The 25,887-nt window shown below is 43.8% G+C and overlaps 1 protein-coding gene across 1 annotated transcript in view; it reads right to left on the reverse strand.

Annotated features, from left to right (window-relative positions):
- Positions 1-403: 403 nt before the first annotated feature.
- Positions 404-25,887, reverse strand: part of sgip1a (SH3GL interacting endocytic adaptor 1a) — a 213,855-nt gene continuing 188,371 nt past the window's right edge. Inside the window, exons 19-24 of the mRNA XM_078561770.1 lie at positions 24,121-24,276; positions 21,298-21,430; positions 8,858-9,060; positions 6,132-6,196; positions 4,297-4,461; positions 404-3,121 (exon numbers count right to left, since the gene is read on the reverse strand). Coding sequence (XP_078417896.1) covers positions 3,099-3,121; positions 4,297-4,461; positions 6,132-6,196; positions 8,858-9,060; positions 21,298-21,430; positions 24,121-24,276 — 745 coding nt within the window. The 3' untranslated portion in view covers positions 404-3,098. The remainder of the gene's footprint in view (positions 3,122-4,296; positions 4,462-6,131; positions 6,197-8,857; positions 9,061-21,297; positions 21,431-24,120; positions 24,277-25,887) is intronic.

Below are 25,887 nucleotides of genomic sequence, written 5' to 3' on the forward strand. Positions count from 1 at the left end.
TACTCTGTTTAGTATCATATTTCAGTTTATCAGCCACATTTGTCCCAACTAACAATGCTTTCAATTTAAACCAGAATTGTAGTTCAATTTTGAGTAAATCCCTCTCATTGCTGTCTGTTTGATTGTGAAGTATTGTAATGTATGAGACATTCAAACGTTTCATGTTCAGCTAAAGTTGACAGGAGGAGCTTCTCGCTGGTTGAAAACAGATGATCTTCTCAGTCATAGAGTTGCTTGAATGCATTGCATCTTGAAGTGCTTAATGCTGACACAGGATATACAAGATAGTAAAAAGAATTCAGGTTCCCAGCATAGACATCCTTCAATTTGATTTTAAAAAGATCTGAATAATAGGAATTAAAAAGATGGAACAAATTATACAGGTGCTGCAATTCAGATTTTTTTAAACTTTATTTAATTTCAAAGAAAAGTGACATTTAATTTTTAAACAGTTATTACAGTTTAATTTCCATACTGTATAGAATTTAGAATTTGATTTATAAATGGCCAGACCATTTCTTTACTACATAATACATTAAAACATAATTGCATATTCATAATTATGTGCAATGAACCGACAGGGAAAACAGTCACTGAGGAAATGACATATATATTTGTATATATGTATATATATATATATAAAAAAGTCGGTATTTACAAAATAGCACGCAAGATGAATGGAGCTGTTTCTTATTTTTGTTTCAATTTTCTCCCTCTCTTCAGAAGGCGTTGACTCCTGCTGAGATATGGTGCACAGGCCCAAAAGCCTTTCAGTACTTTGCCCCAAGTAGCAATCCTTTATGCATGTATGTGTGCCCTGATGATGTGTTGACAAGCTATTCAACTATGAATGGTATGACAGCAAGCATGATCCTGTTCTCACCCAACATCCAGATACATGCTCTTTCCAGTAGGAGCCACTGCACAGTAATCAGGGATGGAGCCCCTGCTCATTTTTCCCTCCCTAGCCCAGGGGACTCTAAGGGTAATTGTCGCAATTCAATTGCTGCCCATGTGAAATCAACTCTCACAGACCATGAACCAAACCTTGGACTTTCTGGTCGGCACAACGCACTTTTATAGCCAGCAGTTCCTTTACCAAGGAGGCCATTGAAGTACCAATGGAATTATTCTTATCTATAAGGTAAAAAAACAGCCAGAAATGGTCAGATCTAACTGTTTTTCTCAAATCCTTACAAGTACATTCACAGTACACAGCAGCTGTGCAGAACAGTGCTGCAATACTCCAAAAAAGATGATAGAAAGGGCACCTGCTTTCCCTTTCACATCATTTGATAGACAGCTAGAATAAACCCAAAGTTGATTATTATGTGTAGAGTACCAAATGTAATGGACCACTAAAGGAGCAACACCTACTTTATCATTAGCATTGAGGGAACACATCAACGGAGAAAAATAACTCCATACTGCACCAAGTTATGAATCATTTAAAACCAGCTCCCAGCTCCATTTATATTACAGAACACTTTCTCCAGTAGGTGGATTGACTTTAAAAGTAGCACATGTGAAAGTGTTTGCACGTATGGTTCCTTTAAAGTTGCAAATGGTAATCTTTTTTAAACCTAGTGTTGGGGAAGGTGGTCTGCAGACCAGGTGCTCTGGTTATCAGGAGCTGAACTGCTGCTCAGGAAGGTTGCAGTCCCTCAGCTGCTTTGCCTGCTGTTTTCTGACCAGAAGACGGAGATATGTTCAGTGGCAAGTGTGCAAAATATTTGTCTCTTTGTATTATATATCTAGACACTTCGTGTATCACTGCACCTAAGATTCAAGAACCATCGATATTGAATGTACCAGTTTTAGTCATGCAAAACTTTTTTTTTGCTGGGTCAATGGGTTGGGGAGAGAAGATTCATTTAAGCATTCCAAGCTATTTCTAGTGATCAATATCCCCAGTATACCAGACAGACTCCTTGAAAAGCTTCAAAACAATGCTTTATCAGCAAGTGTGTCGATGCAAATCTGAGTTATAATTGATAACAAAAAAATCTGTGCATGATGGAACTTTGAAAATGAAACTCAGGTGGTCATTTGTCCACATCTTCACATTGTAACCTTTCTTCTACCTTCAAATCATTTCATTTTTATTATGTAAAAATTGCAACCACATTACCAAAGCAAAATAAATGTTTTTTTGAAGAAGCTGCTGGAATCAATATTCACGTTAGAATGCTATAGCTTTCAGCACCGACATGAAACTGATATAACATTTCCAGGCAGCAAATTTAATATTGGAATTGCAGTTAGCCTACAGCCGAAAGATATTTCAGGCAGCACCCGAAGCACAGGGTCCCATCTGAAATGTTAAACTTTTTCTATCAGATTCTGACTGGCCTCTTTTGGATTTTATGTTATAAAATCCAATATTAGTGGATTTTCCTCTTATCTCTGAAAGGTTAACAGCCAACCCCCTCTCCTCCCCCACCACTTTGTACAAACAAGATATTTATCCAACATTATTGCACACCTCTCTCTCACTATACAGGGCATTCTTCTAAAACATAGCATTGCTTTGCAAAATGATTCTTTTTCACTAATCAGGAGATTGGGAAGGTTTTCAACATCAAAAATATATGTATGCAAACAGTTAAAAAAAAGTAATTAAAAAATCTTAAACTATTGGCATCAATACTGGTAGATCAAGGGGCTAAAAATTGAAAGAATGCAATATATTTCTTAGACAATGCTACTCATCCCAAATACAATGCTACATGTTTGAAGAGGCATAGCCTACAGGTTAATTGTGATATCTCTGAAATGCCTATAACAGCTGAAATACAGATATCTGGAGTGAAGAGTGTGGGGAGAGGTGAATACCAAATTACAAATACATTTATTACACTGTAAAATACGAAATGTTACCAATGTCACATCGATCATTTAATAATACTGCAGGACTGGTCGCCATTTTCTGATGTTACTTTGACTTTTTGTTGTTGGAAATGCTCTGGCCGCATGGAATAGAAGTTTGAAATCAGTGAGTAAAAGTTTGTTAACAGGTTCAGTCCTTAACGTCTCCTGTTTATTTTTAAAAAGCTGTCTGGTGAGTAACACTGAACACTGAGCAAAGTTGTGAGAATTCAGTTATCAGCCATGTATTTCCCTATAAAAGAAATAGAACTAGGTTAGAAAATACTGGAGTCAAACTCAGACAGACCACAGTGATAGCTGGCATGGCACATTTAACACAGACCTTTTGGCAATAGTGTTAAATGCACATTGTTGAGGCAGATTCACTCAATATCCACTGTGCTGTACCTGACCTTGCATGTGGACACTGCAATAACTTCCCTGGGAGTTCTCCTGATCAGTTGCTGTAACTTTAATGGAATCTCCAGATAGATGCTTAAATGGGGTTTCTGGCGATCTGCCATTGAATTTATGTGATCGATCAGGAGAAATTCCAGAGGGTCTATTTTGATTTTTGTACAACTGTCCCGCTCAGCCTCTGGTTCCATCAGCGAAGAGGACTGACTGATTTTGAGGGCCTGGTCTCATTTAACTCTGGCAGGTGAATTCTGGAGCACCAAATGTATGTCTTTACACAGCTGCCAGGAAATGAAATTGTGGGGGCAAGAGGGGGGCGTGGGAGGGGGCTGATGTTTGCCGGTGATCATAGTGGGCGAACAGCTCTTCTGGGGTCCACAAGGATAATTTAACACTTGCCTTTAGTGGGCCTCTTTGATTCTGTCACCTTAAGTATTGGACCATGTCCAACCCTAAATACAATCAAGGTCCTTTTTTACATCATAGGGCCATAATTTCCATATTATAAGGGGCCTGTTTCTAGAAACAGGCAAGCAACTTAGACACCTTGTGGTAGGCCTCTTCAAAATGGAAGTGGCTGCATTGCCAGTGTTAATGGGCTATAAGGCTACAGGCTGAGTTTTCAGGCTGTTACAGGCCCATTAATATCAGGTGAAGGCAGTGAAAAGTAACCCCAGAAGTTGATTCCTCAAAACAGGAAAAGTGTTTCCAGCAATACCTCTAAAGCAGTGGGCACCCACCATTGCCAGAGAAAAGAGCAAATCTCCTAACAGCTGAGAAAAATCCACTGGGGTCAGCACTGGAGGCTCCAGCTGGATGAGATCTCAGCATAACTGCCAGAATCGCTGGCCAGCAGCTTTTCAGAGCCATACGAAGTGGGACGAATTGGATTTCTCTTTGAAAGAGCTAGCACAGATTTGATGGGTTGACTGGCCTCCTCTTGTTTGCTGGATTTTTTTCTTACAATGAGGTAATGTGATTAAAATTATTTTATGGCCTTTTGAGAAATACCTGCTGCAAATCTCTTTTTGATGAGTGAAAACCTATATCCTGCTCCAACCAATTCAATATCGACGCCAGACAATGTGCTGCCTTCGCTGGTGAACTGGACAGCCAATGTTGCAGGCTTGCTTGGCCCTTCTGATAGCTGAAACCTGGCCAGGAGAGATCCAACACCTAAAGGAAATCAATGGAAGAACATGCATACAGAGGAGGCTGGAACTTTACAGTCAAATTTTGGCAAACAAATTAGGGAGCACATGTGACTTGGGGCTGCACTACACTAGAGATTCAATGCATGTATGTGATGAGCTATAATCCATAATGAGCTGCCCATACCAATGACATTGAGTTGCAAAAGCATTGAGCAGAGGTCAGGCGTTTGAGAGAGATGGAAGACTGAAAGAGCAGTCACCTTTGGGCTACTCTTGTGCTCTGCTTTGCAAGTTACCCAAAAGAAACGTTGTGATGGGGGGCTGGAAGCAGACCATTAAACTTCCCATTGGGACACAGTTGGTTTGTGGCTTTGTGGCTCTAAATGGAGGAAGGGAGAAATTTGATCTAAAAAAGAAATCAATAAAGTTGCATTTGTTTGAAGATGTAATATAATTAATGATTCCGACATCTTCACCCCTGAGGAAAATCAGCAGTTGTGGAGTTAAAGGAGGAATAGTTCACTTTTGGAACACTGTCTAATTTTGTTTCTATTGTCTACAGCACAAAGGTGCTATTTGCTTCACTTTCATTCACAATATCATTGTGCCACTGGAACTTGATGTTGTCACGACCCATGAGTCTTCCAGACTTTCATTCGAAAAAATAAGGTAAACCCTGTTTCAAAAATTTCATTATTTATTTTAATTTGAACTATATCACAAAAATAGTTCATTACCAGCAACTTGGTTTCAATCGATTTTTGGTTTTTACCTCAATATACTCTCTTTTTTTGACATTCTTATGCCATATCTCATTACCAATGAGGAGTGTGAACAGCTGATCTGCTCTTAGACTTTTATTTAGGCATTTGAGTTTCCCTTCTTGTAGAGTGGTGCCTTGTCATCACTTTGCACTTTTGATAGTGTGGGAAAGTTGTGTGTATGAATGCATTTTGTTTGGTAGTACAGAACTTGAGTATTGCTGAAAAAAGATATTTTGTCAAAGCTTTTCATCTTGCACTCATCAGGACAATCGCAAGAATACCAATGTCAGGGGAAGCAATAACTTTATATTCTATGAAAGGAGAGTGTTGATTGGTTGGCAGTGGACTCTGATTGGTAGAGGCATTGCCATGGAGAATGCACCAGTTAACGATGACTGACAGTTAACTGCCAAGCATTGTTTGAAATTTAAACCAGGTAGCTTGACTCTAATTGGTCAAGGCATTGCCCTGAGGAATGAACCAACATATGGCTATCACTTATTTTGTTTAGCTGAAACAGGCACAATGTGTGTACATGCACTGGTGCATTAGTGGGCATGAATCCAAAGTGAACAAATAGAAAACAAAATTGAAGAACAGACTATGCCACAACTCATGCAATTGAAAAGGCGCTGAGCCAGTGACCTTGAGCAGATCCAGTGAAAGTACACCTACACTCAATGAGACACTGATGTGCAATAGAACAAGTTTACTGAGCATAGTCAGGGGTCCCCAACCCAGCTGGCCAGGGCTATTGGTTGGCTCCTTACAACACAGACATGGTGAGTGCTATGTGTATGTAGAATATAACACAGATAACTTGCAATTTTTAAGTTTATTTTTACACTGGCGGATAAGCAGAAACAGCCTGTGATGAGATCTAATTTAAAAAGTTTAGTTCAATAGTAGAATTTCATTCTCACATTACCTCCATTTTCAGATTTCTGGGATATATCTGGGATCTTCCAAAGAATCCTATGTTGTTCAGCATTCCTTGAAAAACAAAGGCCAGTCAGGTGGTTACTCATAATACTTCAAACTGTTAAGATGAATAAGACCTGTTTAAGTTATTCCTCCGCCCCTGCAGCTGCTGACTCATGCTGGGGCGGGATTTTAATCATCTGAGGTACCTTACCTAAGTGATCATTTTAACACATGTGCCTAGTCAATGAGGCTATTCTACCATGAGGAATATCACAATATAGTCAGCGTTACCCTACATCACCATGTATGTACACACTTACTGTATAGTAGATGAAATCTAGTGCAAAGAAGTGCAAAGTCATTTCATTTTGGTAGGAAGAATGAGAAGAGGCAATATGATCCAAATTATACAATTTTAAAGGGGCTGCAGGAACAGAGACCTGAGAGTGTATGTACACAGACCTTTGAAGGTGGCAGAACAAGTTGAGAAGGCTATTTAAAAAGATATGCAGGAACCTTGGCTTTGCAAATAGAGGCAAAGAATACCAAGGCAAGGAAGGAATATTAAACCTTTATAAATCACTGGTTCAGCCTAAGCTGGAGTATTGTGGCCAATTGTGGGCGCCACACTTGAGGGAAGAATGTCAAGGCCCTGGAGAGAGTGTAAAGGTGATTTACTAGAATGGTACCCGTGATGTGTGATTTCAATTATGTGTAGATACTGCAGAACATGGGAGAAAAAGAAAGTTAAGAGGAGATTTGAAAGGAATGTTCCAGATCATGAAGGGTTTTGATAGAATAATAAATAGGGAGAAACTGTTTCCAGTGACAGAAGGGTTGGTAACCAGAGGACAAAAATTTAAGATAATTGGCAAAAGAGCCAGAGGTGACAAAGGGCAAACTTTTTTTTCACAACAAACTGCAATACCTAAATGATTGGTGGAAGCAGACACAATAGCAACTTTCAGGTGGAATTGGATAAATACATGAAGGCCCAAATCTTCTGATCAGCTTCAAAACTGCTGCATCAGACAGAAAAATGCCCACTTACCTGGAGTGGTTTTTTTTTGTCCAAACTTTCGGTGCAGGATCCCAAATAAATCCCTCAGTGTAGAAATCCATGGACTGACCTGCGAAGAGGATCAATGCAGAGGACATGCTCCCTTTTCACGACATCAACTGCCGTATTCAGGTAAGTGTTTAAAGGTCCCAAAGCTTTTCAGTGTGTTAGTGAATGGGTGAGTGAGTGAATGGGTGAGTGAGTGAATGGGCAAGTGGGTGAGGTGGGTAGACAGGTGAGTGGGTGAGGTGGGTGAGTGGGTAGTCATGTCAGAGAGGTAGCCGGGTGATCAGAGGGGATAATAAGGTCTTTTTGGTGGGATAGTCAGTCTGGTTGGGGTGGGGGGTGGTGGTGGGGGTAGTAAGTTGGGGTGGTAGTCGGGTTGGGTTACGTCAGGAGGTAGTCAGGTGGTTGGGGTTGTAGGTGTTCGGGGGTGGTTGGGTGGGGTTGTCAGGATGGGAGGTAGTCAGGGTTAGTTGTGTCAGGTTGGGTGGTAGTTGGGTGGTTGGAGGGGTATTCGGGTCTGTTCGGGGTTAGTTGGGTGGTAGTCAGGTGGTCAGGGGGTTAGTTGGTGGGGGCATAGTTGGGTCTGGTCATGGGGGTAGCCAGAGTGATAGTCGGGTGGGGTCAGGGTGGTAGTTGGGAGGTCATGGGAATGAGGGGGGAAGTCAGGTGGCCAGGGTTAGTCAGGTCGGGTCAGGTGGTCAAGGGTGTAAGTTGTGGAGTAACCCAGGTGTTAGGTGTTAGGTTTTAACCTGTCTAACACTTTGTGGACAACTATCAAGGTAAGTTGCACAGATCTGTCCTAAGTCTCCAACTCTAGCTCAGAGTCAGAGACATTCATGCAGGGCCCTGTGGACTAGGGGAATTGCCCATTGGAAGTTTACATTTTTCAGGCAATTCCCATGTAGGGTCCTGATGTGCATCTTCTGTCCTAAATCTCTGATAATCCGGAGACCAGAAGATTTGGGCCAAAACATTTACCGGGTAACAGGGAACGATTAGGGGACTGGGATTAATCTTTCAATGATTTGGTACAGGCACAATGGGCCAAATGGCCTCCTTCTGTGCTGCATCATTCTATATTCTACAGCAATCAGGAGTGGGAGCTTTAGGTAGTTGATTCCCAGTTTAGAATACTAGGTATAGAAGGATTACCAAGAAAGATAAAGAGTTCTTATGAAGGGATTATTTGGGAAGTAGAGAGTGTAGCAGAGCAATCATAGCAGGTAGAAGAGCAGAAGCATCATAGATGCAGGTAGAGAGTGTGATGGGTTGACTGGTGTGGAGGAGAGATCAGGGCAGCAAGTGACTATGGACCAGTGACTGGTGATTGGTAGAGATTGTTGAGGAGTGACTGGTTATTGGTAGAAAGTGTGGAGGAGTGACTGGTGATTGGTAGTGTGTGTGGAGGAGTGACTGGTGATTGGTAGTGTGTGTGGAGGAGTGACTGGTGATTGGTAGTGTGTGTGGCGGAGTGACTGGTGATTGGTAGAGAGAGTGGAGAGGGGTATGAACACAGTTGACAGGAGTTGGAAGAATGGTGACAGATCTTTCCCCAGATTTTGTGCACAGAAGGAATTATCAGGCTAAGATACTCAGTGAAAATAGAGGAACCAAATTCTCAACAAATCTGTGGCACAGAGTCAAGAACAGAGATAATGTCTTACCATGCAGCAGGTGGAAGTACAGCCTGTACTTTTGCTACTCCTCCATCCACAGGAGTGAGGAACTGGACGTTATTGAGAGCGACAGGTGTAACCATTGCCTCTGCATTATACTTATAATCTATTCGAAGATCAGTGCTGGTGGGCTCACAGCGCCAGCTCACTGCTAGGTTCAATGGTGTGGATTGAATGCCCTGTGAAGATACCTTCAGAAAAGGAAGATGACTATTAATTCTCTGTGATGTTCATTTTTTGAAATTAAATAGTTCCTTCATATATTCTTCCCTTTCCTCCTGAAGGTGTGCTGCTGGAGTATGGTTGCACAGCTTATCTTCTATACTTCAATGTTCCTCACAAGAGCCCTGACAGCAAGTGACACTGAGCCATTTGATTAAAGGGAACATTACCTAATTTCTACTGTAGTTCACTTTTCAGTCAGAGCCACTGGATTGGAATTGGGAGTAGAAGCAAATGGTTGAAATTTTTCCCTATCCAAAGGCTTAAAGGGGATTATTAGTTGGCTGCTAATTTTACAAAGGGGTCTTCAATCAGACATTAGACTCCCTATTTGCATATGCAAAAGACGCTAATGTCTGCTTCTGGTGTGGACCCTGGGTGGCTTTGTTTCTGCCTTTACCTATGTGGCGTGTGATGCAACGTGCAATGAATGTGCATACTGTGCCTGTCATACTGGGTGCTTAGATTCCTCTTTGTGTCCGAGAAAATGGACACACCATCAAAATTCTAGACCATGACACATTTGGTACGTCAAGTGGCATAATTACCAAGTGTATCCAGAGACAACTATGGGGCTAACTTTGACTTTGGGTGATAGTGTAAACAACCAAAACTGATTCAGACATATCTCTCCCAGTTTTCAATTAATTACCTCCAATTGTTAAAAGGACAGATGTCTCCTGAATGCCGTTGTTGAGTATGCAGAAGGATGGGCCAGCCACAGCATATCCATCACTTAATGTATCCTGCAGTAACACTGTTTCACCAGATGATCTGTTAAAATGTTGTCATTAGGAGTTAGAGGTTCAGACAATGAGGCTATTTGAGGGTCAGATCCACAGGCAGGGGAATGATATTTGAAGCTTTGCTGCTGGCATTTCGGGGTAAATTGTCTGAGGTACAAAGCCCTCACAAACACTGGACAGAAGTTGAAAATGTGGGCCCATGGCCATTTGCAACCATTTTTTTGCCAACCGCTTTCCTGACCTTCGGCTTTGAGATCTATGAGACTGTGCATTACATTTAAATTCAATGTCTCACTCAAATAACCAATTTTTGGGACAGTGTTCTACTTTGTCTATTTAAAATGGGGGTTCTGAGTGTGGCATGCTGAAGTATGCCTCTTAAAGATCCTTGTCTGTCTGACGTGTGGAAAAGTTATTATGTGTGGACAAGGACTACGTCGGGAGCAGGACCATATTTGTTATGTTACTGGGCTAGTAATCCAATGATCTAGAGAGAGGAGTTCAAATTACACCATGACAGTTAACAAATTTAAATTCAATGAATTAAATAAATCTGGAATAAAAAGCTAATATCAGTAATGATAATCATAAAACTACCAGATTGTTGTAAAAGCCCATCTACAGGTAGTTCACTAATGTCCTTTAGGGAAAGAAATCTGCTGTCTTTACCCAGCCTGGCTTCTGTGCGACTCCAGATATAAAGCAACGTAGTTGACCCCTAGCTGCCCTCTGAAAGGGCCAAGCAAGCCAATCAGTTGTACTAATTCATGACAAAAACCTATAAGAAGAATAACATTGGATGAACCACCCAGCACAACCAAGTGATTGGATTCAGACACGACAAAGGCACACTCAGCCCAGTCAATCTTGCAAAGTCCTCCTTGCTAACATCTGGGCATTTATGCCAAAGATGGAAGTGCTGTTCCAGAGACTAGTGAAGCAACAGTCTGACATAGTCATACTTACTGAATCATACCTTACAGCCAATGTCACATACTCCCCCATCGGCATCCCTAGGTATATCCTGTCCCACCAGAGGTGGTGCCACAGTGATATACAGTCAGGAGGGAGTAGCTCTGGGAGTCCTCAACATTGATTCCAGACCCCATGAAGTCTCATGGCATCAAGTTAAACAGAGGCAAGGAAACCTCTGCTTGATTAATGTGTACTATCCTTCCTCAGCTGATAAATCAGTACACCTCCCTGTTGAAAACCACTTAGTGAGAGTACCAAGGGTACAGAATATGCTCTTGGTAGGGGTCTCAATGTCCATCACTAAGAGTGGCTTGGTACCACTACTACTGATCAAACTGGCCAAGTTCTGAAGGACGTATCTGCCAGACTGGGCTTATGGCACGTGACAGAACCAAAACAAGGGAAAAACCTACTTGACCTCGTCATCATCAATCAACCCATCACAGATGCATCTGCCCATAACAGTATTGGCAGTGATCATTGCAAAGTCCTTGTGGGGCCTGTCTTCACAATGAGCTCACCCTCTACTGTGTGGCACTACCACCATGCTAAATGATATACATTCAGAATAGATCCTGCAGCTCAAAATTGGGCATGTATGACATGTCAGCAGCACAACTGTATTCCATCATAATCTGCAGCTTCACAGCCCAGCATATCCCTCACTCTTGCCATTACCATCAAGTGTAGACCTGATTCAAAGAGCAGTGTAGATGTATCTAAAAATGAGTTGTCAACCTGTTGAAGCTACAACTCATACCATGTGCATGTTAAGCAGCGGAAGCAGCATGTTATAGCAGAGCTAAGCAATTTCACAACCAGTGGATCAGATCAAAGCTCTGCAGTCCTACCACATCCAATTGTGAATGACGGTGGACAATTGAACAACTAATGGGCGAAGGAGACTCCATGGGCATCCTCATTCTTAATGACAGCAGTGCAAAAGACAAGGTTGAAACATTTGCAACCATCCTCACTGAAGAGTCGAGTGGATGATCTATCTTATCCTCCTTCCGCGGTCCCCATCATCACAGAAACCAGCCTTCAGCCAATTCGATTCATACCATAGATATCGAGAAATGGCTGAGCACACAATAGTGATGGGTCCCGACAACTTCCCAGCTATAGTGCTGAGTTCTTGTGTTCCAGAGTTAGCCTGCCTATGGTAAGCTTTTTCAGTTCAGCTACAACACTGACATCCATTTGAAAAGTGGAAAATTGCACAGGTATGTCCTGTCCTTAAAAAGCAGGTCAAGCAGTAACTAATGGAGTGCCACAGGGATCAGTACTGGGGCCTCCACTACTTACAATCCATGGGCGGAATCATTCCAGATTTGCACTAAGTACAGTCGCGGGCAGGAAAAACAGCGTTTTACCCACCAGCCACAATGGCAGCTTCTCATGCAGTATCATTCCAATCCCACCACATTAATTATGCATTCCCAGGAAACACGCCGTTTTGATGGTGGGCCGGATGTAATTTCCCTGCCATGCCATCACCTTGCCGCTTCATTCCGGGTGCCATATTTAAAGTGCAGCTGCACGCTCACCTCTCAGTGCTTCCAGCCCACGACTGCTGCACAGAAGACATGGCCTTGAAAGGTATAAAGACTGCAGCCCCCAGGTTCAATGACACACCCCTCGAGCACCTTTTGGATGCAGTGGAGACTTGCCGTGATGTCCTCTATCCCGGCTCTGGACGCAGGATGCGCAGCAACCTCACCAATCCGGCTTGGGAGGCAGTGGCAGTGATGGTCGTGCCAACACCCTGCAAAAGAGGACAGCCACCTAGTGCTACAAGAGGATGAATGATCTCCTCCGTTCCGCCAGGTTGTCACTCTTATTATCACTCTCAACTCACACTCACAAACCCATCACACATCCACAAGGACCTCACTCACTGCTTGTTCAAGGGACATCACCATTCACTCTCTCACACACACCTTCATTGTCCTCATCCCATCCATGGGACCACTCACCATTCACACATGCCAGGCATACTTATCATCTGGCCTGGCAGACATCCTGCTTACACTCTCTCCATCTCTATTAATGTAGGACTTTGAAAACAACCGTCCAGCTGGCTGGTGAGGATCCGGACCGCTCTGTGTTGACGGTGAGGTCGGCAGTGCTCTACCAAGTGAGTATCTGTCATTCTCTCTGTGTGCTCTCAGCACCTTTTAAGGTGGGGCTGGGCCTCATCTCTTCAACATCTATGACCAGTGATGCTGTGCTCCTGAAGTGGTCAGGTGCTGAAGGCGGACAAAGGATCATGTGTTTTTAAAGTTTCATGGCTGCGTCTCCATGATATGACCCTGATCACAAAGCGCAAGCGAGCTGCCCTCAGCCAGATAGGAATCAGACATCAGCCGTCTCAATTTCTCTGCTCCTGTCACCCACTCTAACCTGTCTCTCTCTGAACTTGCCGCATTCCGTTCTCTCAGGTCCAACCCTGACATTGTCATCAAACCTGCTGGCAAGGGTGGTGCTGTTGTTGTCTGGCGCACTGACCTCTACCTTGCAGAGGCTGAGCGTCAACTCGCAGACACTTCCTCCTACCTCCCCTAGACCATGACTCCATCACTGAACATAAAGCCGTTGTTTCCAGGACTGTTACTGACCTCATCTCCTCTGGAGATCTTCCTTCCACAGCTTCCAAACTCATAGACTCCCAACCTTGGAAGGCCCACTTCAACCTCCTACCCAAAATCCACAAACAGGACTGTCCCAGCAGACTGATCATGTCAGCCTGTTCCTGCCCCACGGAACTCATTTCTTGCTATCTTGACTCCATTCTCTCTCCCCTTGTCCAGTCCCTTCCCACCTACATCCGCGATTCCTCTGACACCCTACATCATATCAACAATTTCCAGTTCCCTGGCCCCAACCGCCTCCTCTTCACCATGGACGTCCAATCCCTCTACATCTCCACCCCCCACCAGGATGGTCTGAGGGCTCTCCGTTTCTTCCTCGAACAGAGGCCTGAACAATCCCCATCCACCACTACTCTCCTCCGTTTGGCTGAATTTGTTCTCTCACTGAACAACTTCTCCTTAAACTCCTCTCACTTCCTCCAAATAAAAGGTGTGGCTATGGGTACCCACATGGGCCCCAGTTATGCCTGTCTCTTTATGGGGTATGTGGAACATTCCTTGTTCCAATCCTACTCCGGCCCCCTCCCACAACTCTTTCTCCGGTACATCGATGACTGCTTCGGTGCTGCTTCATGCTCTCATCCGGATCTGGAAAAATTTATTAATTTTGCTTCCAATCTCCACCCCTCCATCATTTTCACATGGTCCATCTCTGACACTGCCCTTCCCTTCCTTGACCTCTTTGTCTCAATTTCTGGTGATAGACTGTCCACCAATTTTCATTACAAGCCTACCGACTCCCACAGCTACCTCGACTACAGCTCCTCACACCCCGCTTCCTGTAAGGACTCCATCCCATTCTCTCAGTTCCTTCACCTCCGTCACATCTGTTCTGATGATGCCACTTTCAAAAACAGTTCCTCTGACATGTCTTCCTTCTTCCTTAACCGAGGTTTTCCACCCACGGTGGCTGACAGGGACCTCCACCATGTCTGGCCCATCTCCCGTGCATCCGCCTTCACACCTTCCTCTCCCTCCCAGATCCATGATAGGGTCCCCCTTGTCCCGCTTATCACCCCACCAGCCTCCACATTCAAAGGATCATCCTCCGCCATTTCCGCCAACTCCAGTATGATGCCACCACCAAACACATCTTCCATTCACGCCCCTGGTGGCATTCCGCAGGGATCGTTCCCTCCGGGACACCCTGGTCCACTCCTCCATCCGTTTACTTCCCCTCTCCTCACCGTCCAAGGGCCCAAACACTCCTTTCAAGTGAAGCAACATTTCACTTGCACTTCCCTCAATTTAGTCTACCGCATTCGCTGCTCCCAATGTGGTTTCCTCTACATTGGAGAGACCAAACGCAGACTGGGTGACCGCTTTGCGGAACACCTTCGGTCTGTCCGCAAGCATGGCCCAGACCTCCCTGTCGCTTGCCATTTCAACACTCCACCCTGCTCTCTTGCCCACATGTCTGTCCTAGGCTTGCTGCAATGTTCCAGTGAAGCTCAACGCAAACTGGAGGAACAGCACCTCATCTTCCAACTAGACATTTTACAGCCTTCCGGACTTAATATTGAGTTCAACAATTTTAGATCATGAACTCACTCTTGTATCCCCACCCCCTTTCTGAACCCCCTTTTTTCCAATAATTTATACAGATTTTTCTTTTCCCACCTATTTCCATTATTTTTAAGTGTATTTCCATCCATTGTTTTATCTCTACCTTTTAGCCTATTTCGATCCCTTCCCCCCACCCCACTAGGGCTATCTGTACCTTGCTCGTCCTGCTTTCTACCCTTAATGTCACCTATTAGCACATTTCTTAGATAATATCACCACCGTAAACACCTCTTTGCCCTTTTGTCTATGACATCTTTTAGCAATCTCCACCTATCGCTGGCCCTCTATCCAGCTCTACTTGTCCCACCCCCCTTAAACCAGCTTATATTTCACCTATTTTTCCTTAGTTCAGTTGAAGAGTCATACGGACTCGAAACGTTAACTGTGTTCCTCTCCGCAGATGCTGTCAGACCTGCTGAGTTTTTCCAGGTATTTTTCTTTTTCTTTAGGAATCAGACATTCTCAGAGGCAATGGCGTGTCCTCACTGCATGTCGTCATCATCCCCCTACAAGAAAGTGACTATTAGGGCCTCTGCTGTGTCTTGATGGCAGGAACATCGTCACAGAGGATATGTGCGCTGCGATAAGCCAGACTGGAGTCAAAGATTCATAGGTGCAATGTGAAGATCTATGGTGTCTCCTCACTGCATGTCGTCATTATCCTCCACAAACCTAGCAGCTATGAGGGCCTCACAAATGCGCCTGCCTCGTTTAGCCTGTGTGAGGGCCTCATTGCCCTCACTGTCGCCTCACCCTCATCACTGTCGACGTCTTCCTCATCAGAGGAGACCTCCAACTCCTGCATCTCCTCCTTAGCCAGCTTCTCTCCCTGTTGCAGCAGCTGGTTGTAAAGGGCATAGCGGGTGATGATGATGAGTGACACCCTCTGAAGATTGTATTGCAGGGCTCCACCAGACCAGTCCAGGCACTGGAGCCTCATTTTCAGCAGCCCGATGGTCTGCTCCATCTAGTTGCGAGCTGCACCATGAGCCTCATTATAGCGTCGCTCTGCTTCAGTCTGAGGCTGCCCCATGGGTGTCATCAGCTACGGCCTCTGTGGGTAGCCCTTGTCCTCAAGGAGCCAACCCTGCAGCCTCCGTGGATCATGGAAGACTGCAGGGATCTGACACCTACTGTGAATGTAGGAGTCGTGGACACTCCTTGGACACTGTGCGGAAACCTGAATGATGCATTTGTGGTGGTCGCATTCCAGGTACACATTCGGGAAGCCCTTGCAGTTGACATAGTTGGCCCCTTGTTATGATGGAGATCTGAGCGCCACATGAGTGCAGTCGATGACACCCTGCTCCTGTGGGAAACCCGAGATCTGGGGAATTCCAATCGCCCTTGCATCCTGCTCTCTTGGTCCTGGGCGAAATGCACAAAGTTGTGTGCCCTCAGGAAGATGGCACCCCTGACCTCATAGATGCATCTGTGGGTGGAGGCTTATGAGATCTCACAGAGGTCACCTGTGGAGGCCTGAAAGGAGCCACTGCGTAAAAATTGAACACCGTGGTCACTTTCACGGCCACTGGCAGTGGATGCCCTCCATGTTCCCATGGTGCCAAATCCTGCAGAAGCTGTCAAGTGTGATCAGCCAGTTCCCTAGACATGCACAGCCTGTGGCAACGCTGGTTCTCAGTCATCTGCAGTAATGAAAGGCGGCGTCTACAGACCCTGGGTCTAGCTAGGCGCCAACCAGTGGCGTGTGCGGGAGACCAATTGTCCCTACTGCTTGGGGGTGCTGCTCCTCCCTCAGTACAGCCAGGTGCCTCCATCACTCTCTTCTCCATCAGCTCCACTCTCTGTAAGCCACAAGGCATACAACTAGTTCACTAGGCTCCATGCTCCTGACGTACTCCTCCTGCAGGATGAAAGAGAGTTGCGTGGGTTAGCTTGGGTACACAGAAAACCTCTCTTGGTTAAGTCTGAAGGCCCCTTAATGCATCCCGGAGAGTGCTGGCCACCCCTTGGATGGCTGGAATTTATTGCGCTGCATGGCTGCCCGAAATCCCACCTTCCTCCACCCACTCCACCTGACTGATTGGTGGCAGCCTTGCCCATTGCACTGCATGCTGTGCTCTCAGCTCAGGTGTAGGCATTCTCCTAACCTGTGCTGAAAGCTTCAGTGTTAGCTTGAACCATGAGGGACTGATCTGAACCTGGATGCTGACATTGCAAGGGGCTGTTAGCGTCTCCACTATTGACTGCTACATGACCAACTTTAGCAAGGAGGTTGTACAATGTGTCCAGTCATCCAACTGTTCTGTGGTCCACTAAAATGCTCATTAGTTTGCAGTCTGTGCCCGAGGGGTGAAAAGCTTTGGAGCGCTTGGTGGCAATTTCATGCCTCTGCGTTGCTTGAGTGGGCAGATAAGCCAGAGCCCTGACCCCACGTACGTCAATGTGGCTGCGTCTGAACTGTCTCAGCTGCAGAGGAATGGTCACTTTATACAAAGTTTCCCTAATGCGTGACTGCTTCCCTCCCCGCTACCCCGCACGTGCTTATACACTACCTTCAACTGCAGGGCATCCCTTGCACCCCCCCCTTCAATGTGCCTCAACCGCAGGGCAGCCCTTGCCCGTATCCCCAAGTCACCTCAACCACAGGGCAGTCCTTGCCGCGCCCCCCGTCAACGTGTCTCAACCTTGAAGTCCAACCAGCGACCCAGGCGAGCAGTACGCAACGTTACTGTGCACTCACCTCTGAGTTCCCCTCAAAGTGCAGCTTGCCAAGTGTATGCCTTATATAGCAGTTGTGAAACACGTCAGCGTGCAATCACAGCGACGTGGGCGGACTATCCAGCGGGGGGGGGGATGATTCCGGCTGGCTGGCCTTATAATGATATGCAGATGTATTACAATGAGGTTCCTGTTATGTGATGGTGGGAAATGCAGCCCGCCATCGATTTGCTGAGTGGACGATCGCAAACGGGTTGCACGATATGAAACCGATTTCTGGCCTTCTCGCCATATTGTCCGTTAACGCTGCCGAGCATGCCCGACGCCAGCAGGCGTGGAAAATTCCACCCCATATCAATGACTTGGATGAAGGGACCAAATGTATTGTTGCTAAATTTGCTGATGACACAAAGATAGATAGGAAAGTAATTTGTGAAGTGGACATAAGGATTCTGCAAAGGGATATAGATAGGTTAAATAAGAGGACAAAAATCTGGCAGGTGGAAGTAGGAAGATTGGAAAAGCAGTATGTTATTTAAATGGTCAGAAACTGCAGAACACTGCAATACAGAGGGATCTGGGTGTCCTGGTACATGAATCACTAAAGGTTAGTATACAGGCACAGCAAGTGATTAGGAAGGCAAATGGAATGTTGGCATTTATTGCAAGGGGAATGGACTGTAGAAGTAGGAATGTTTTGCTTCAGTTGTGCAGGGCGTTGGTGCGACCACCTCTAGAGTACGGTGTACAGTTTTGGAATATAACTGCATTAGAAACAGTTTAGAGAAGGTTCACTTGACTAATTCCTGGGATGAAGAAGCATCTTATGAGGATAGGTTGGACAAGTTGGGCCTGTAATCATTGGAGTTTTAAAAGATTGAGAGGTGATATAATTGAAACATATAAGATCCTGAGGGAACTTGACAGGTTGATGCTGAGAGAATGTTTCCCCTTATGGGAGACACAGAGGACACAGTTTAAAAATAAGGGGTCTTCCATTTAAAATGGAGAATTTCTTTCCCTCAGAGGTTGTTAATATGTGGAATTCTCTTTCACAGGGACAGGGTTTCTGTCCCTGCTGGCAGCAAGGTCATTGAATATTTTTAAGGCTGAGTTAGATAGATTCTTAATTGACAAGGGAGTCAAAGGTTATAGGGGTAGACAAGAAAGTAGAGTTGAGGTCACAGTCAGATCAGCCTTGATCTTATCAAATGGCAGAGCAACTCGACAGGCTGAACAGTTCCTAATTCATATATTTGTATGACAAATCAATTGCCCCATCAGGCTACTCTCAATCATCGCCAAAGTAATGGAAGTGGTTGTTGACAGTACTATCAAGTATTCACCACTACCCTGCTCACTCATGCTCAGTTTGGGTTCTGTCAGGACCACTCGGCCCCAGACCTCATTTCGGCTTTGGTCCAAACATGAACAAAAAAGTTGAATTCCAGAGGTGAGATTAGAGTAACTGCCCCTGATATCAAGGCAGCATTTGACCGAGTGTGACATTAAGAACCCTAGTAAAATTTAAATCAGTGGAAGTCAGGGGGAAACTCTCCAATGACTGGAATCACTCCTAGCACAATGGAAGATGGTTGTGGTTGTTGGAGGCTATTCATCTCAGCCTCAGGACTTTGCTGCCGGAGTCCCTCAGAGTAGTGTCCTAGATTCAGCCATCTTCAGTTACTTCACCAATGACCTTCCCTTCAGGATAAGCTCAGGAGTGAGGAAGTTTGCTGGTGAGTGCACAGTATTCAATGTCATTCACATCTCCTCTGATAGTGAAACTGTCTGTGCCCACATGCAGCAAGTGGCAAGTAACATTCAAACCACACAAGTGTCAGGCAAAGACTATTTCCAACATGGGAGGGACTAACCACCTCCCCAAGACTTTCAATGGTATTACCATCGTGAATGTCCCCTTCTATCAATGTCCAGGGGGTGACCATTGAACAGAGTCTTAACTGGACAGTGGCATAGGGGAGGCAGTGACATAATGGTATTATCACTGGACTAGTATTCCAGAGACCCAGAGTAATGCTCTGGTGACTTGGATTTGAATCCCACATGGCAGATGGTGAAATTTGAATTCAATAAAACTCTGGAATTAAAAGTCTGCTGATGACCTTTGCCGATTATTGTAAAAACCCATCTGGTTCACTAATGTCCTTTAGGAAAGGAAATCTGTTGTCCTTACCTGGTTTGGCCTACATGTGACTCCAGACCCACAGCAATGTAGTTGACTCTTAAATGCCCTCTGAACAAGGGAAATTAGGGATGGTCAATAAATGCTGACCTAGCCAGTGATGCCCACATCCGATGAACGAATAAAAAAAGCAAGTCAGAAGCCGGATATTCTATGGCTACTGACTCACCTCCTGATTTCCCCAAACCTTCTCACCATCTACAAGGCACATGACAGGAGTGTAATGGAATCTATCCACTTGCCTGGATAAGTGTGGATCCAACAACACTCAGTCAGCTCAACACCATGCAGGATCAGGCAGTTCACTTGATTGGCACCCTAACCACCACCTTAAATATTCCCTCAACCACTGTCGCACCATGGCTGCAGTGTATACTATCTATACATCACTGTTCCGTCAACATCACTGGTTCAAACTCCTGGAACTCCCTACCTAACAACACTGCAGGAATACCTTCACCACAAGGACTGCAGCAGTTTAACAAGGTGGATCACCACCACTTTCTCTAAGACAATTAGAGATAGGCGTTAAATGCTGGTCTTGCAGGTGACACCCACGTCCCATGAATGGACAAAAAGAAGCAGCAGTGTACAATGCACAGCCCAATTCACACTCTGACCTCTCTGTCCTCAGCCTCCTGCACTGTTCCAATGAAGCTCAACATAAATTCGAGGAATGGTATCTCATCTTTCAATGAGGTGCTTTACCTTCCTGGATTCAACATTGAGTTCAACCATTTCAAATCATGACCTCCACCCTCATTTTTGCAGATGGATGTTCCTTGTGAATATTCCGCACATTTCCATTTACACTTCATCTGAATCCATTTTTTTGCTTCTTTATTTGATCCATTACTACCTCCTTTTGCCTTGCATCATCATCCCTTTTGTCATTTAATTTCTCCAGTCTTCCACCTTGCCATGGACCTTCCCTTTTGCTCTCACCACAGCCAAACCCTCTTTCTTGCTTCTGCACATGCTTAAAACCTGTTACATCTCTAGTTCTTTCCCAGTTCAGACAAAAATCATTGACCCAAAAATGTTAATTCTTGTTTATCTCTCCACAGATGCTGTTTGACCTGCTGAGTACTTTCAGCATTTTCTGCTTTGAATTCTAATTTCCAGCTTGTGCAGTATTTTGCTTTCGTAAAACCAAGCAAGTGCTTCAAAGGGACATTTCAATCACTTCTCCTCTGAGTGAATTGTGATTGTACACACGGTAATTATTGCACAGGGCAAAAGATATACCCTATCCTACATCTGAAACATCATTTTAAGTTATATGTGAATTTGATCAGCGAATAAGTCTAATCGAACAGAACATATTTTAAGAAATCGATCACTGGTTTGTAATGTGAAAGCCTGAAATTCACATACCTGATACTTTAGCATATCCACATTATAATAGGTGGCTGATGGTTTCTGCTCAGCCACTTTCTTTAAATGAGTCATTAGATTTGGCATGTTTACCCAAAATTCTCTTGTATTGGCATCACCTTGCGAAGTGCTACTAGACAAGAGAGAGAAAAAATTGTAAGCCAGCAAGCTTCTGCCAAAATTAAAGGGATGTTGGGTGGGTGGTGGGGAAGAAAACAGAAAATGCTGATTGTAAACAAGGCAGCCAGTACTATGAACAGATAAGGCAGGATATTGATACATTTGGTATTGAATCCTTCATCAGAACTGAAGTCTGAAAGGTATAAAGGCATTATTAACAAGGGTGGACAAAGCAAAGAGAAAGGGGCAGGGAGAAGAACAAAAACAACAGACAGACCAATCCCAGGAAGGAAGTAAATGGCAGGCTTCAATCAAATACAGTTTAATCTATTAGACTGGCAATAGTTCCAGGACATTTTTGATGTCTCTGGGTTTGCAAACTTAATGACTTTTTAGTTCATGCACTGTGATGCTGAGAAAACAAATATTACAGAAACAAAGTAGCTGAGATGCAATGAGTAGCTTTATTACTACAATACTGGTGAATCACTTGTGGCGCTGCCCACAGTAAATTGGAGGATACATGGTTTTAAAAGATAGGTTCTCTGAGCCCCACAGGAATTTTCCCTTGCTTCCAGTGAAGCCAGCAATACCTCATCCCTTTGCAACATGGATTCTCTCTTTCCTACTCTCCCATTTAACAAGGTATTTCTTCCTCCCCACTGCCATCAACTAACAACAAATGTTTCCACCCTCTAAAGCAAGGTTTATAGCAAGGCAATAACCTATGCTTATTCTGATGTTCAACAGAGATCCCGAGACAGTCTTTCTATTCTCCAGTGACAGTGTTCCTCTGCTTCTTTCCCCTTTTCTGCTAAAGAGAATTTCTATATCACTCTTTTCCTCAAATATTCTCTGTCTTTTCAATGTTCTCCACACCACAATGCTGTTGGAGCCATTAAATAATGCTGAGAATTTACTCATCAGAGCTAGATTCCTGTGCATGTTCATATCTCAATTGTCATTGGACAAGAGTGAGTAGCCTTCTTTTAAGTATATACCCAGCCTCAGCTGTATGGTGGCTCCTGGGGATGATGAATTATTTTTACATAAGTAATGTACTCCAGCACACAGACATTTTGTTTACACTGGGGCAATTATGTTAGGTGCATTCAGTGGTGTCTGTCTGGGGGGCTGGGGAAATGAGGGAGGATGCTGCGGGTGAAGTAGCAACTATGAAGTGTTGTGGTGAGCAGGAGACTACAAGTCCAGGGTCCAAACTCAAAATACTGTGGATGTTGGAAAATTGAAATAAAAACAGAAAATGTTGAAAATATTAAGCAGGTCTGGTAGCAAATGTGGAGAGAGAATCACATTTCAGGTCAGCTCTGATGAAAGGTCACAGACCTAAAACATTAACTGTTTCTCTCTTCACAGATGCTGCCAGACCTGCAGAGTATTTCCAGCATTTTCTGTTTTTATTTCAGATCTCCAGCACCCGCAGTGTTTTGCTTTTATAACATACAATGTATCCTCCTTATTTGCAAGCCTCCATAATATGTCCAAATATGGGTGGACGTATCATGATATCACGCAAATGAGGAAAATACATAATTTGACAGATTTCCCTTTGCTTGTGCCCTAGTAATGCTGATCAAAAGGTGTTCCAGAGCAAATGATTGCTGTGCAGAAGTTGGCCTGCAAAGGAGGCACTCTTAAAATATTTTCAAAATCTGATTTTGCACCAAGTTTCCACTTCCATCTCAAGCAGGGCTGGCCAGTAAATGGTGTTGGGCACCCAGCCAAATACGTAAATGAACTTGACCCTGAAAGTGGGCTGTCATCATGACTGCATCTATAAAATATGACTGAGCATTCTGTCCTATCCTATCCTACATTCACCACTGCCAATACCCCATTACCCGACCCCCACCAAAAAAAAAAATAAACTTCTAGCTGAATTTCAAGTCTTTTCTGTTCATCTTATTCCATACTCCCTTCCCTTCCTACTCCTAACCTCCTAATTTTAAGACCTGCATCCTTTGCATTTTGAATCTTTCACACAGTGAACAATGGATCGCTCATAACCTTGGAGAGCTTAAATTGTTCACTAATTTTGAAACCTTGCTCAAAGCAACCAAAACAAACACTTTTTGTTTGAGCAGAATAGTATTTGTCTTTAGTTTTTATGCCATTAGCTCTTATACAGGAATTTATTTATTGTTTTTAAAAGATTCCATTGTATAGCGTGGCAGCAATCCTTATCCCTAAAATGATTTTCACACCTGTTTATTGAAGACACTGGCTCATTGTGGGGTATGGGGTCTAGGAATTGGTTGGCTTCGGATACCTCAAATCAAATGGTTATTCGGAATGCACAAGCCTAGGCAATAAATACTGAAATCAGTGAGAGTCCAATTCTGCCTTCACCCAATGTCCACATAAGGCAGCTCTGGATAGTGATCAGGAGCTGGAACCCTGGCTGATTGTTTCTCCTCTGGGAGAATTGTAGCATCATTTATGATCAGTTAATTCAACACATCTCTGGATGAATACTGTGATCTTCTTGGTCTCCATAGCCCAGTTCCACACTGGTCAAAGCACTGATCAACAGAGCCACTTGAGGAGCGTTCATAGATCATTTGTGCAACAGGCAAGAGTGTAATGGCAATACCTACTGTACAAATGGTTTCTGCTACTGGTGTACATGGATAAGCTGCTTTCTTCTCTCTTGGCTAGTTTGCAGCCTCGCGCTGAAATTACCTGCAGAGAAGTTGGGGGTTCGGCAGGATGTGTTCCAGCCTGCTGCAGTTTGTTATGCAGAATGTGAGAACTGCAGGGCACTGGTTATTGGCAAAATGCCTGGTGATCCCAGCTGGAAATGACAAAACCATTTCTCCAGTAATTTTCACAATACATCTGTTAATAAAGAAAAAGCCAGATGTCAAAAAGGAGTCTTAAAAAAAAAACACGTGGGAGCCAGGCTCAGTCCTGTCATCACCTGAGGTCTTTACATTTTGCAGCAAAAAGGCAAAGATCCAATCATCCAATTACAAGAATTAGAAACAATCTTGATCTGTTGAATAAAATTATTGAGGTTAATAAGATAAACATTTTTAGAGTTGATAGAGAGGGCTGCTCCCAGTGGCAGAGGGTCGAGAATCAGGGGACACCAATTTAAGGTGATTGGCAAAAGAATCAACAGTGGCACGATGTTGATTTGTGCCACTCATGTGAGTGGTTAGGATCTGGAATGGACTGACAGAGAATGATGGAGGCAGACTCAATCATGGTTTTCAAAAGAAAATTGAATAAGTACCTGAAGAGAAAATAGTTGCAGGGTTATGGGGAAAGGGCAGGGGATAGGGACTAGATAAGTTGCTCTTGCAGAGAGCCAGCAAAGACACAATGGGCCAAAAGGCCTCCTTTTGTGCTGTAACCATTCTATGATTCAATGTTTAATGAAAAATAAAAAGTCAGAGTAAAGAAAAAATCCAAATGTTGCAAAGTGTACTTAAAGGGAATGACTGCCTCAGAACAGAAGAAAGGATGGAAGAAAAAAACTAGTCAATGTATCAAACCCACTCCTACACAGAAGCCATACAATCCTTTTTGGAATGGACGCCACCCATTTAATTTCCTGAAGAAAAGTCTATTAGATCTGATTGTCCGCTTGATTCTTGAGGATTGGACTCAATAAAGATCAGGCTCGGGCCCTGCTTCTCAACTCGTCTGATTGGTTGGTGCTAACCATCTCCGATCCTATCTTTCTATCCTCCAAGCGACCCAATTGCTGTTTACTACAGCCTCCAGTCTTGCCTTCTGACTGTCCTGATTGGTTAACAAACCAATACAGACATCTTTCCAAACCCAAGGAGAAAAACTGATTTTATTTGCGAAAAGCTGATAAAGGGGTTGAAATGCTGATTGTCAGCTTAAAAGCATTGGAGGTTGGCATGAATGATAATAAAGTCACATTTCATCTATCTGGAGTTATAAGATAATAAAATTTAGTTTTAAAAGACCAGGTCATCAAGGTTGTTAGTTCTTTCACTCATTTTTTCTGCTCATCAAAATGAAGGATGTTAGTGCAAAGGAATTGACCACTTTCCATTTTAGGGTTGTAACAATCAGGGTATTGCAGGGTAAACTTCTCTCATTTGAGTGAAAAACATGACTCAGCATCAATCTCAGAAAAGCACCCATTACTTCATCAGTGTGACATTTATTCATTTACTACACCAGCCATCTCATAGCTTCTGGACAAGATTGTCAATGAATGCCAACTGTTGTAGAATTAGGGGGAGTTTTGTGTTGGTAGCCCTTTAATAATATACTTTTGGTACATTTTTATTTTATTTACAATAATCTGTATTTCATTCAGTATTGATTGAATTAAACTTTGCATATTGGGTTAATTTAAAAATAAATCACCATGTCCTTCAATTGTTTCTTTCCTTCTCCTCTCCTGAAGCATTTTACACAACCAGGATCATGAGTATACACAGGCAGTAGTTACTGTCAGATACC

This window comes from Cetorhinus maximus, chromosome 17, assembly GCF_964194155.1.
Source record: "Cetorhinus maximus chromosome 17, sCetMax3.hap1.1, whole genome shotgun sequence".
NCBI lineage: Eukaryota > Metazoa > Chordata > Chondrichthyes > Lamniformes > Cetorhinidae > Cetorhinus > Cetorhinus maximus.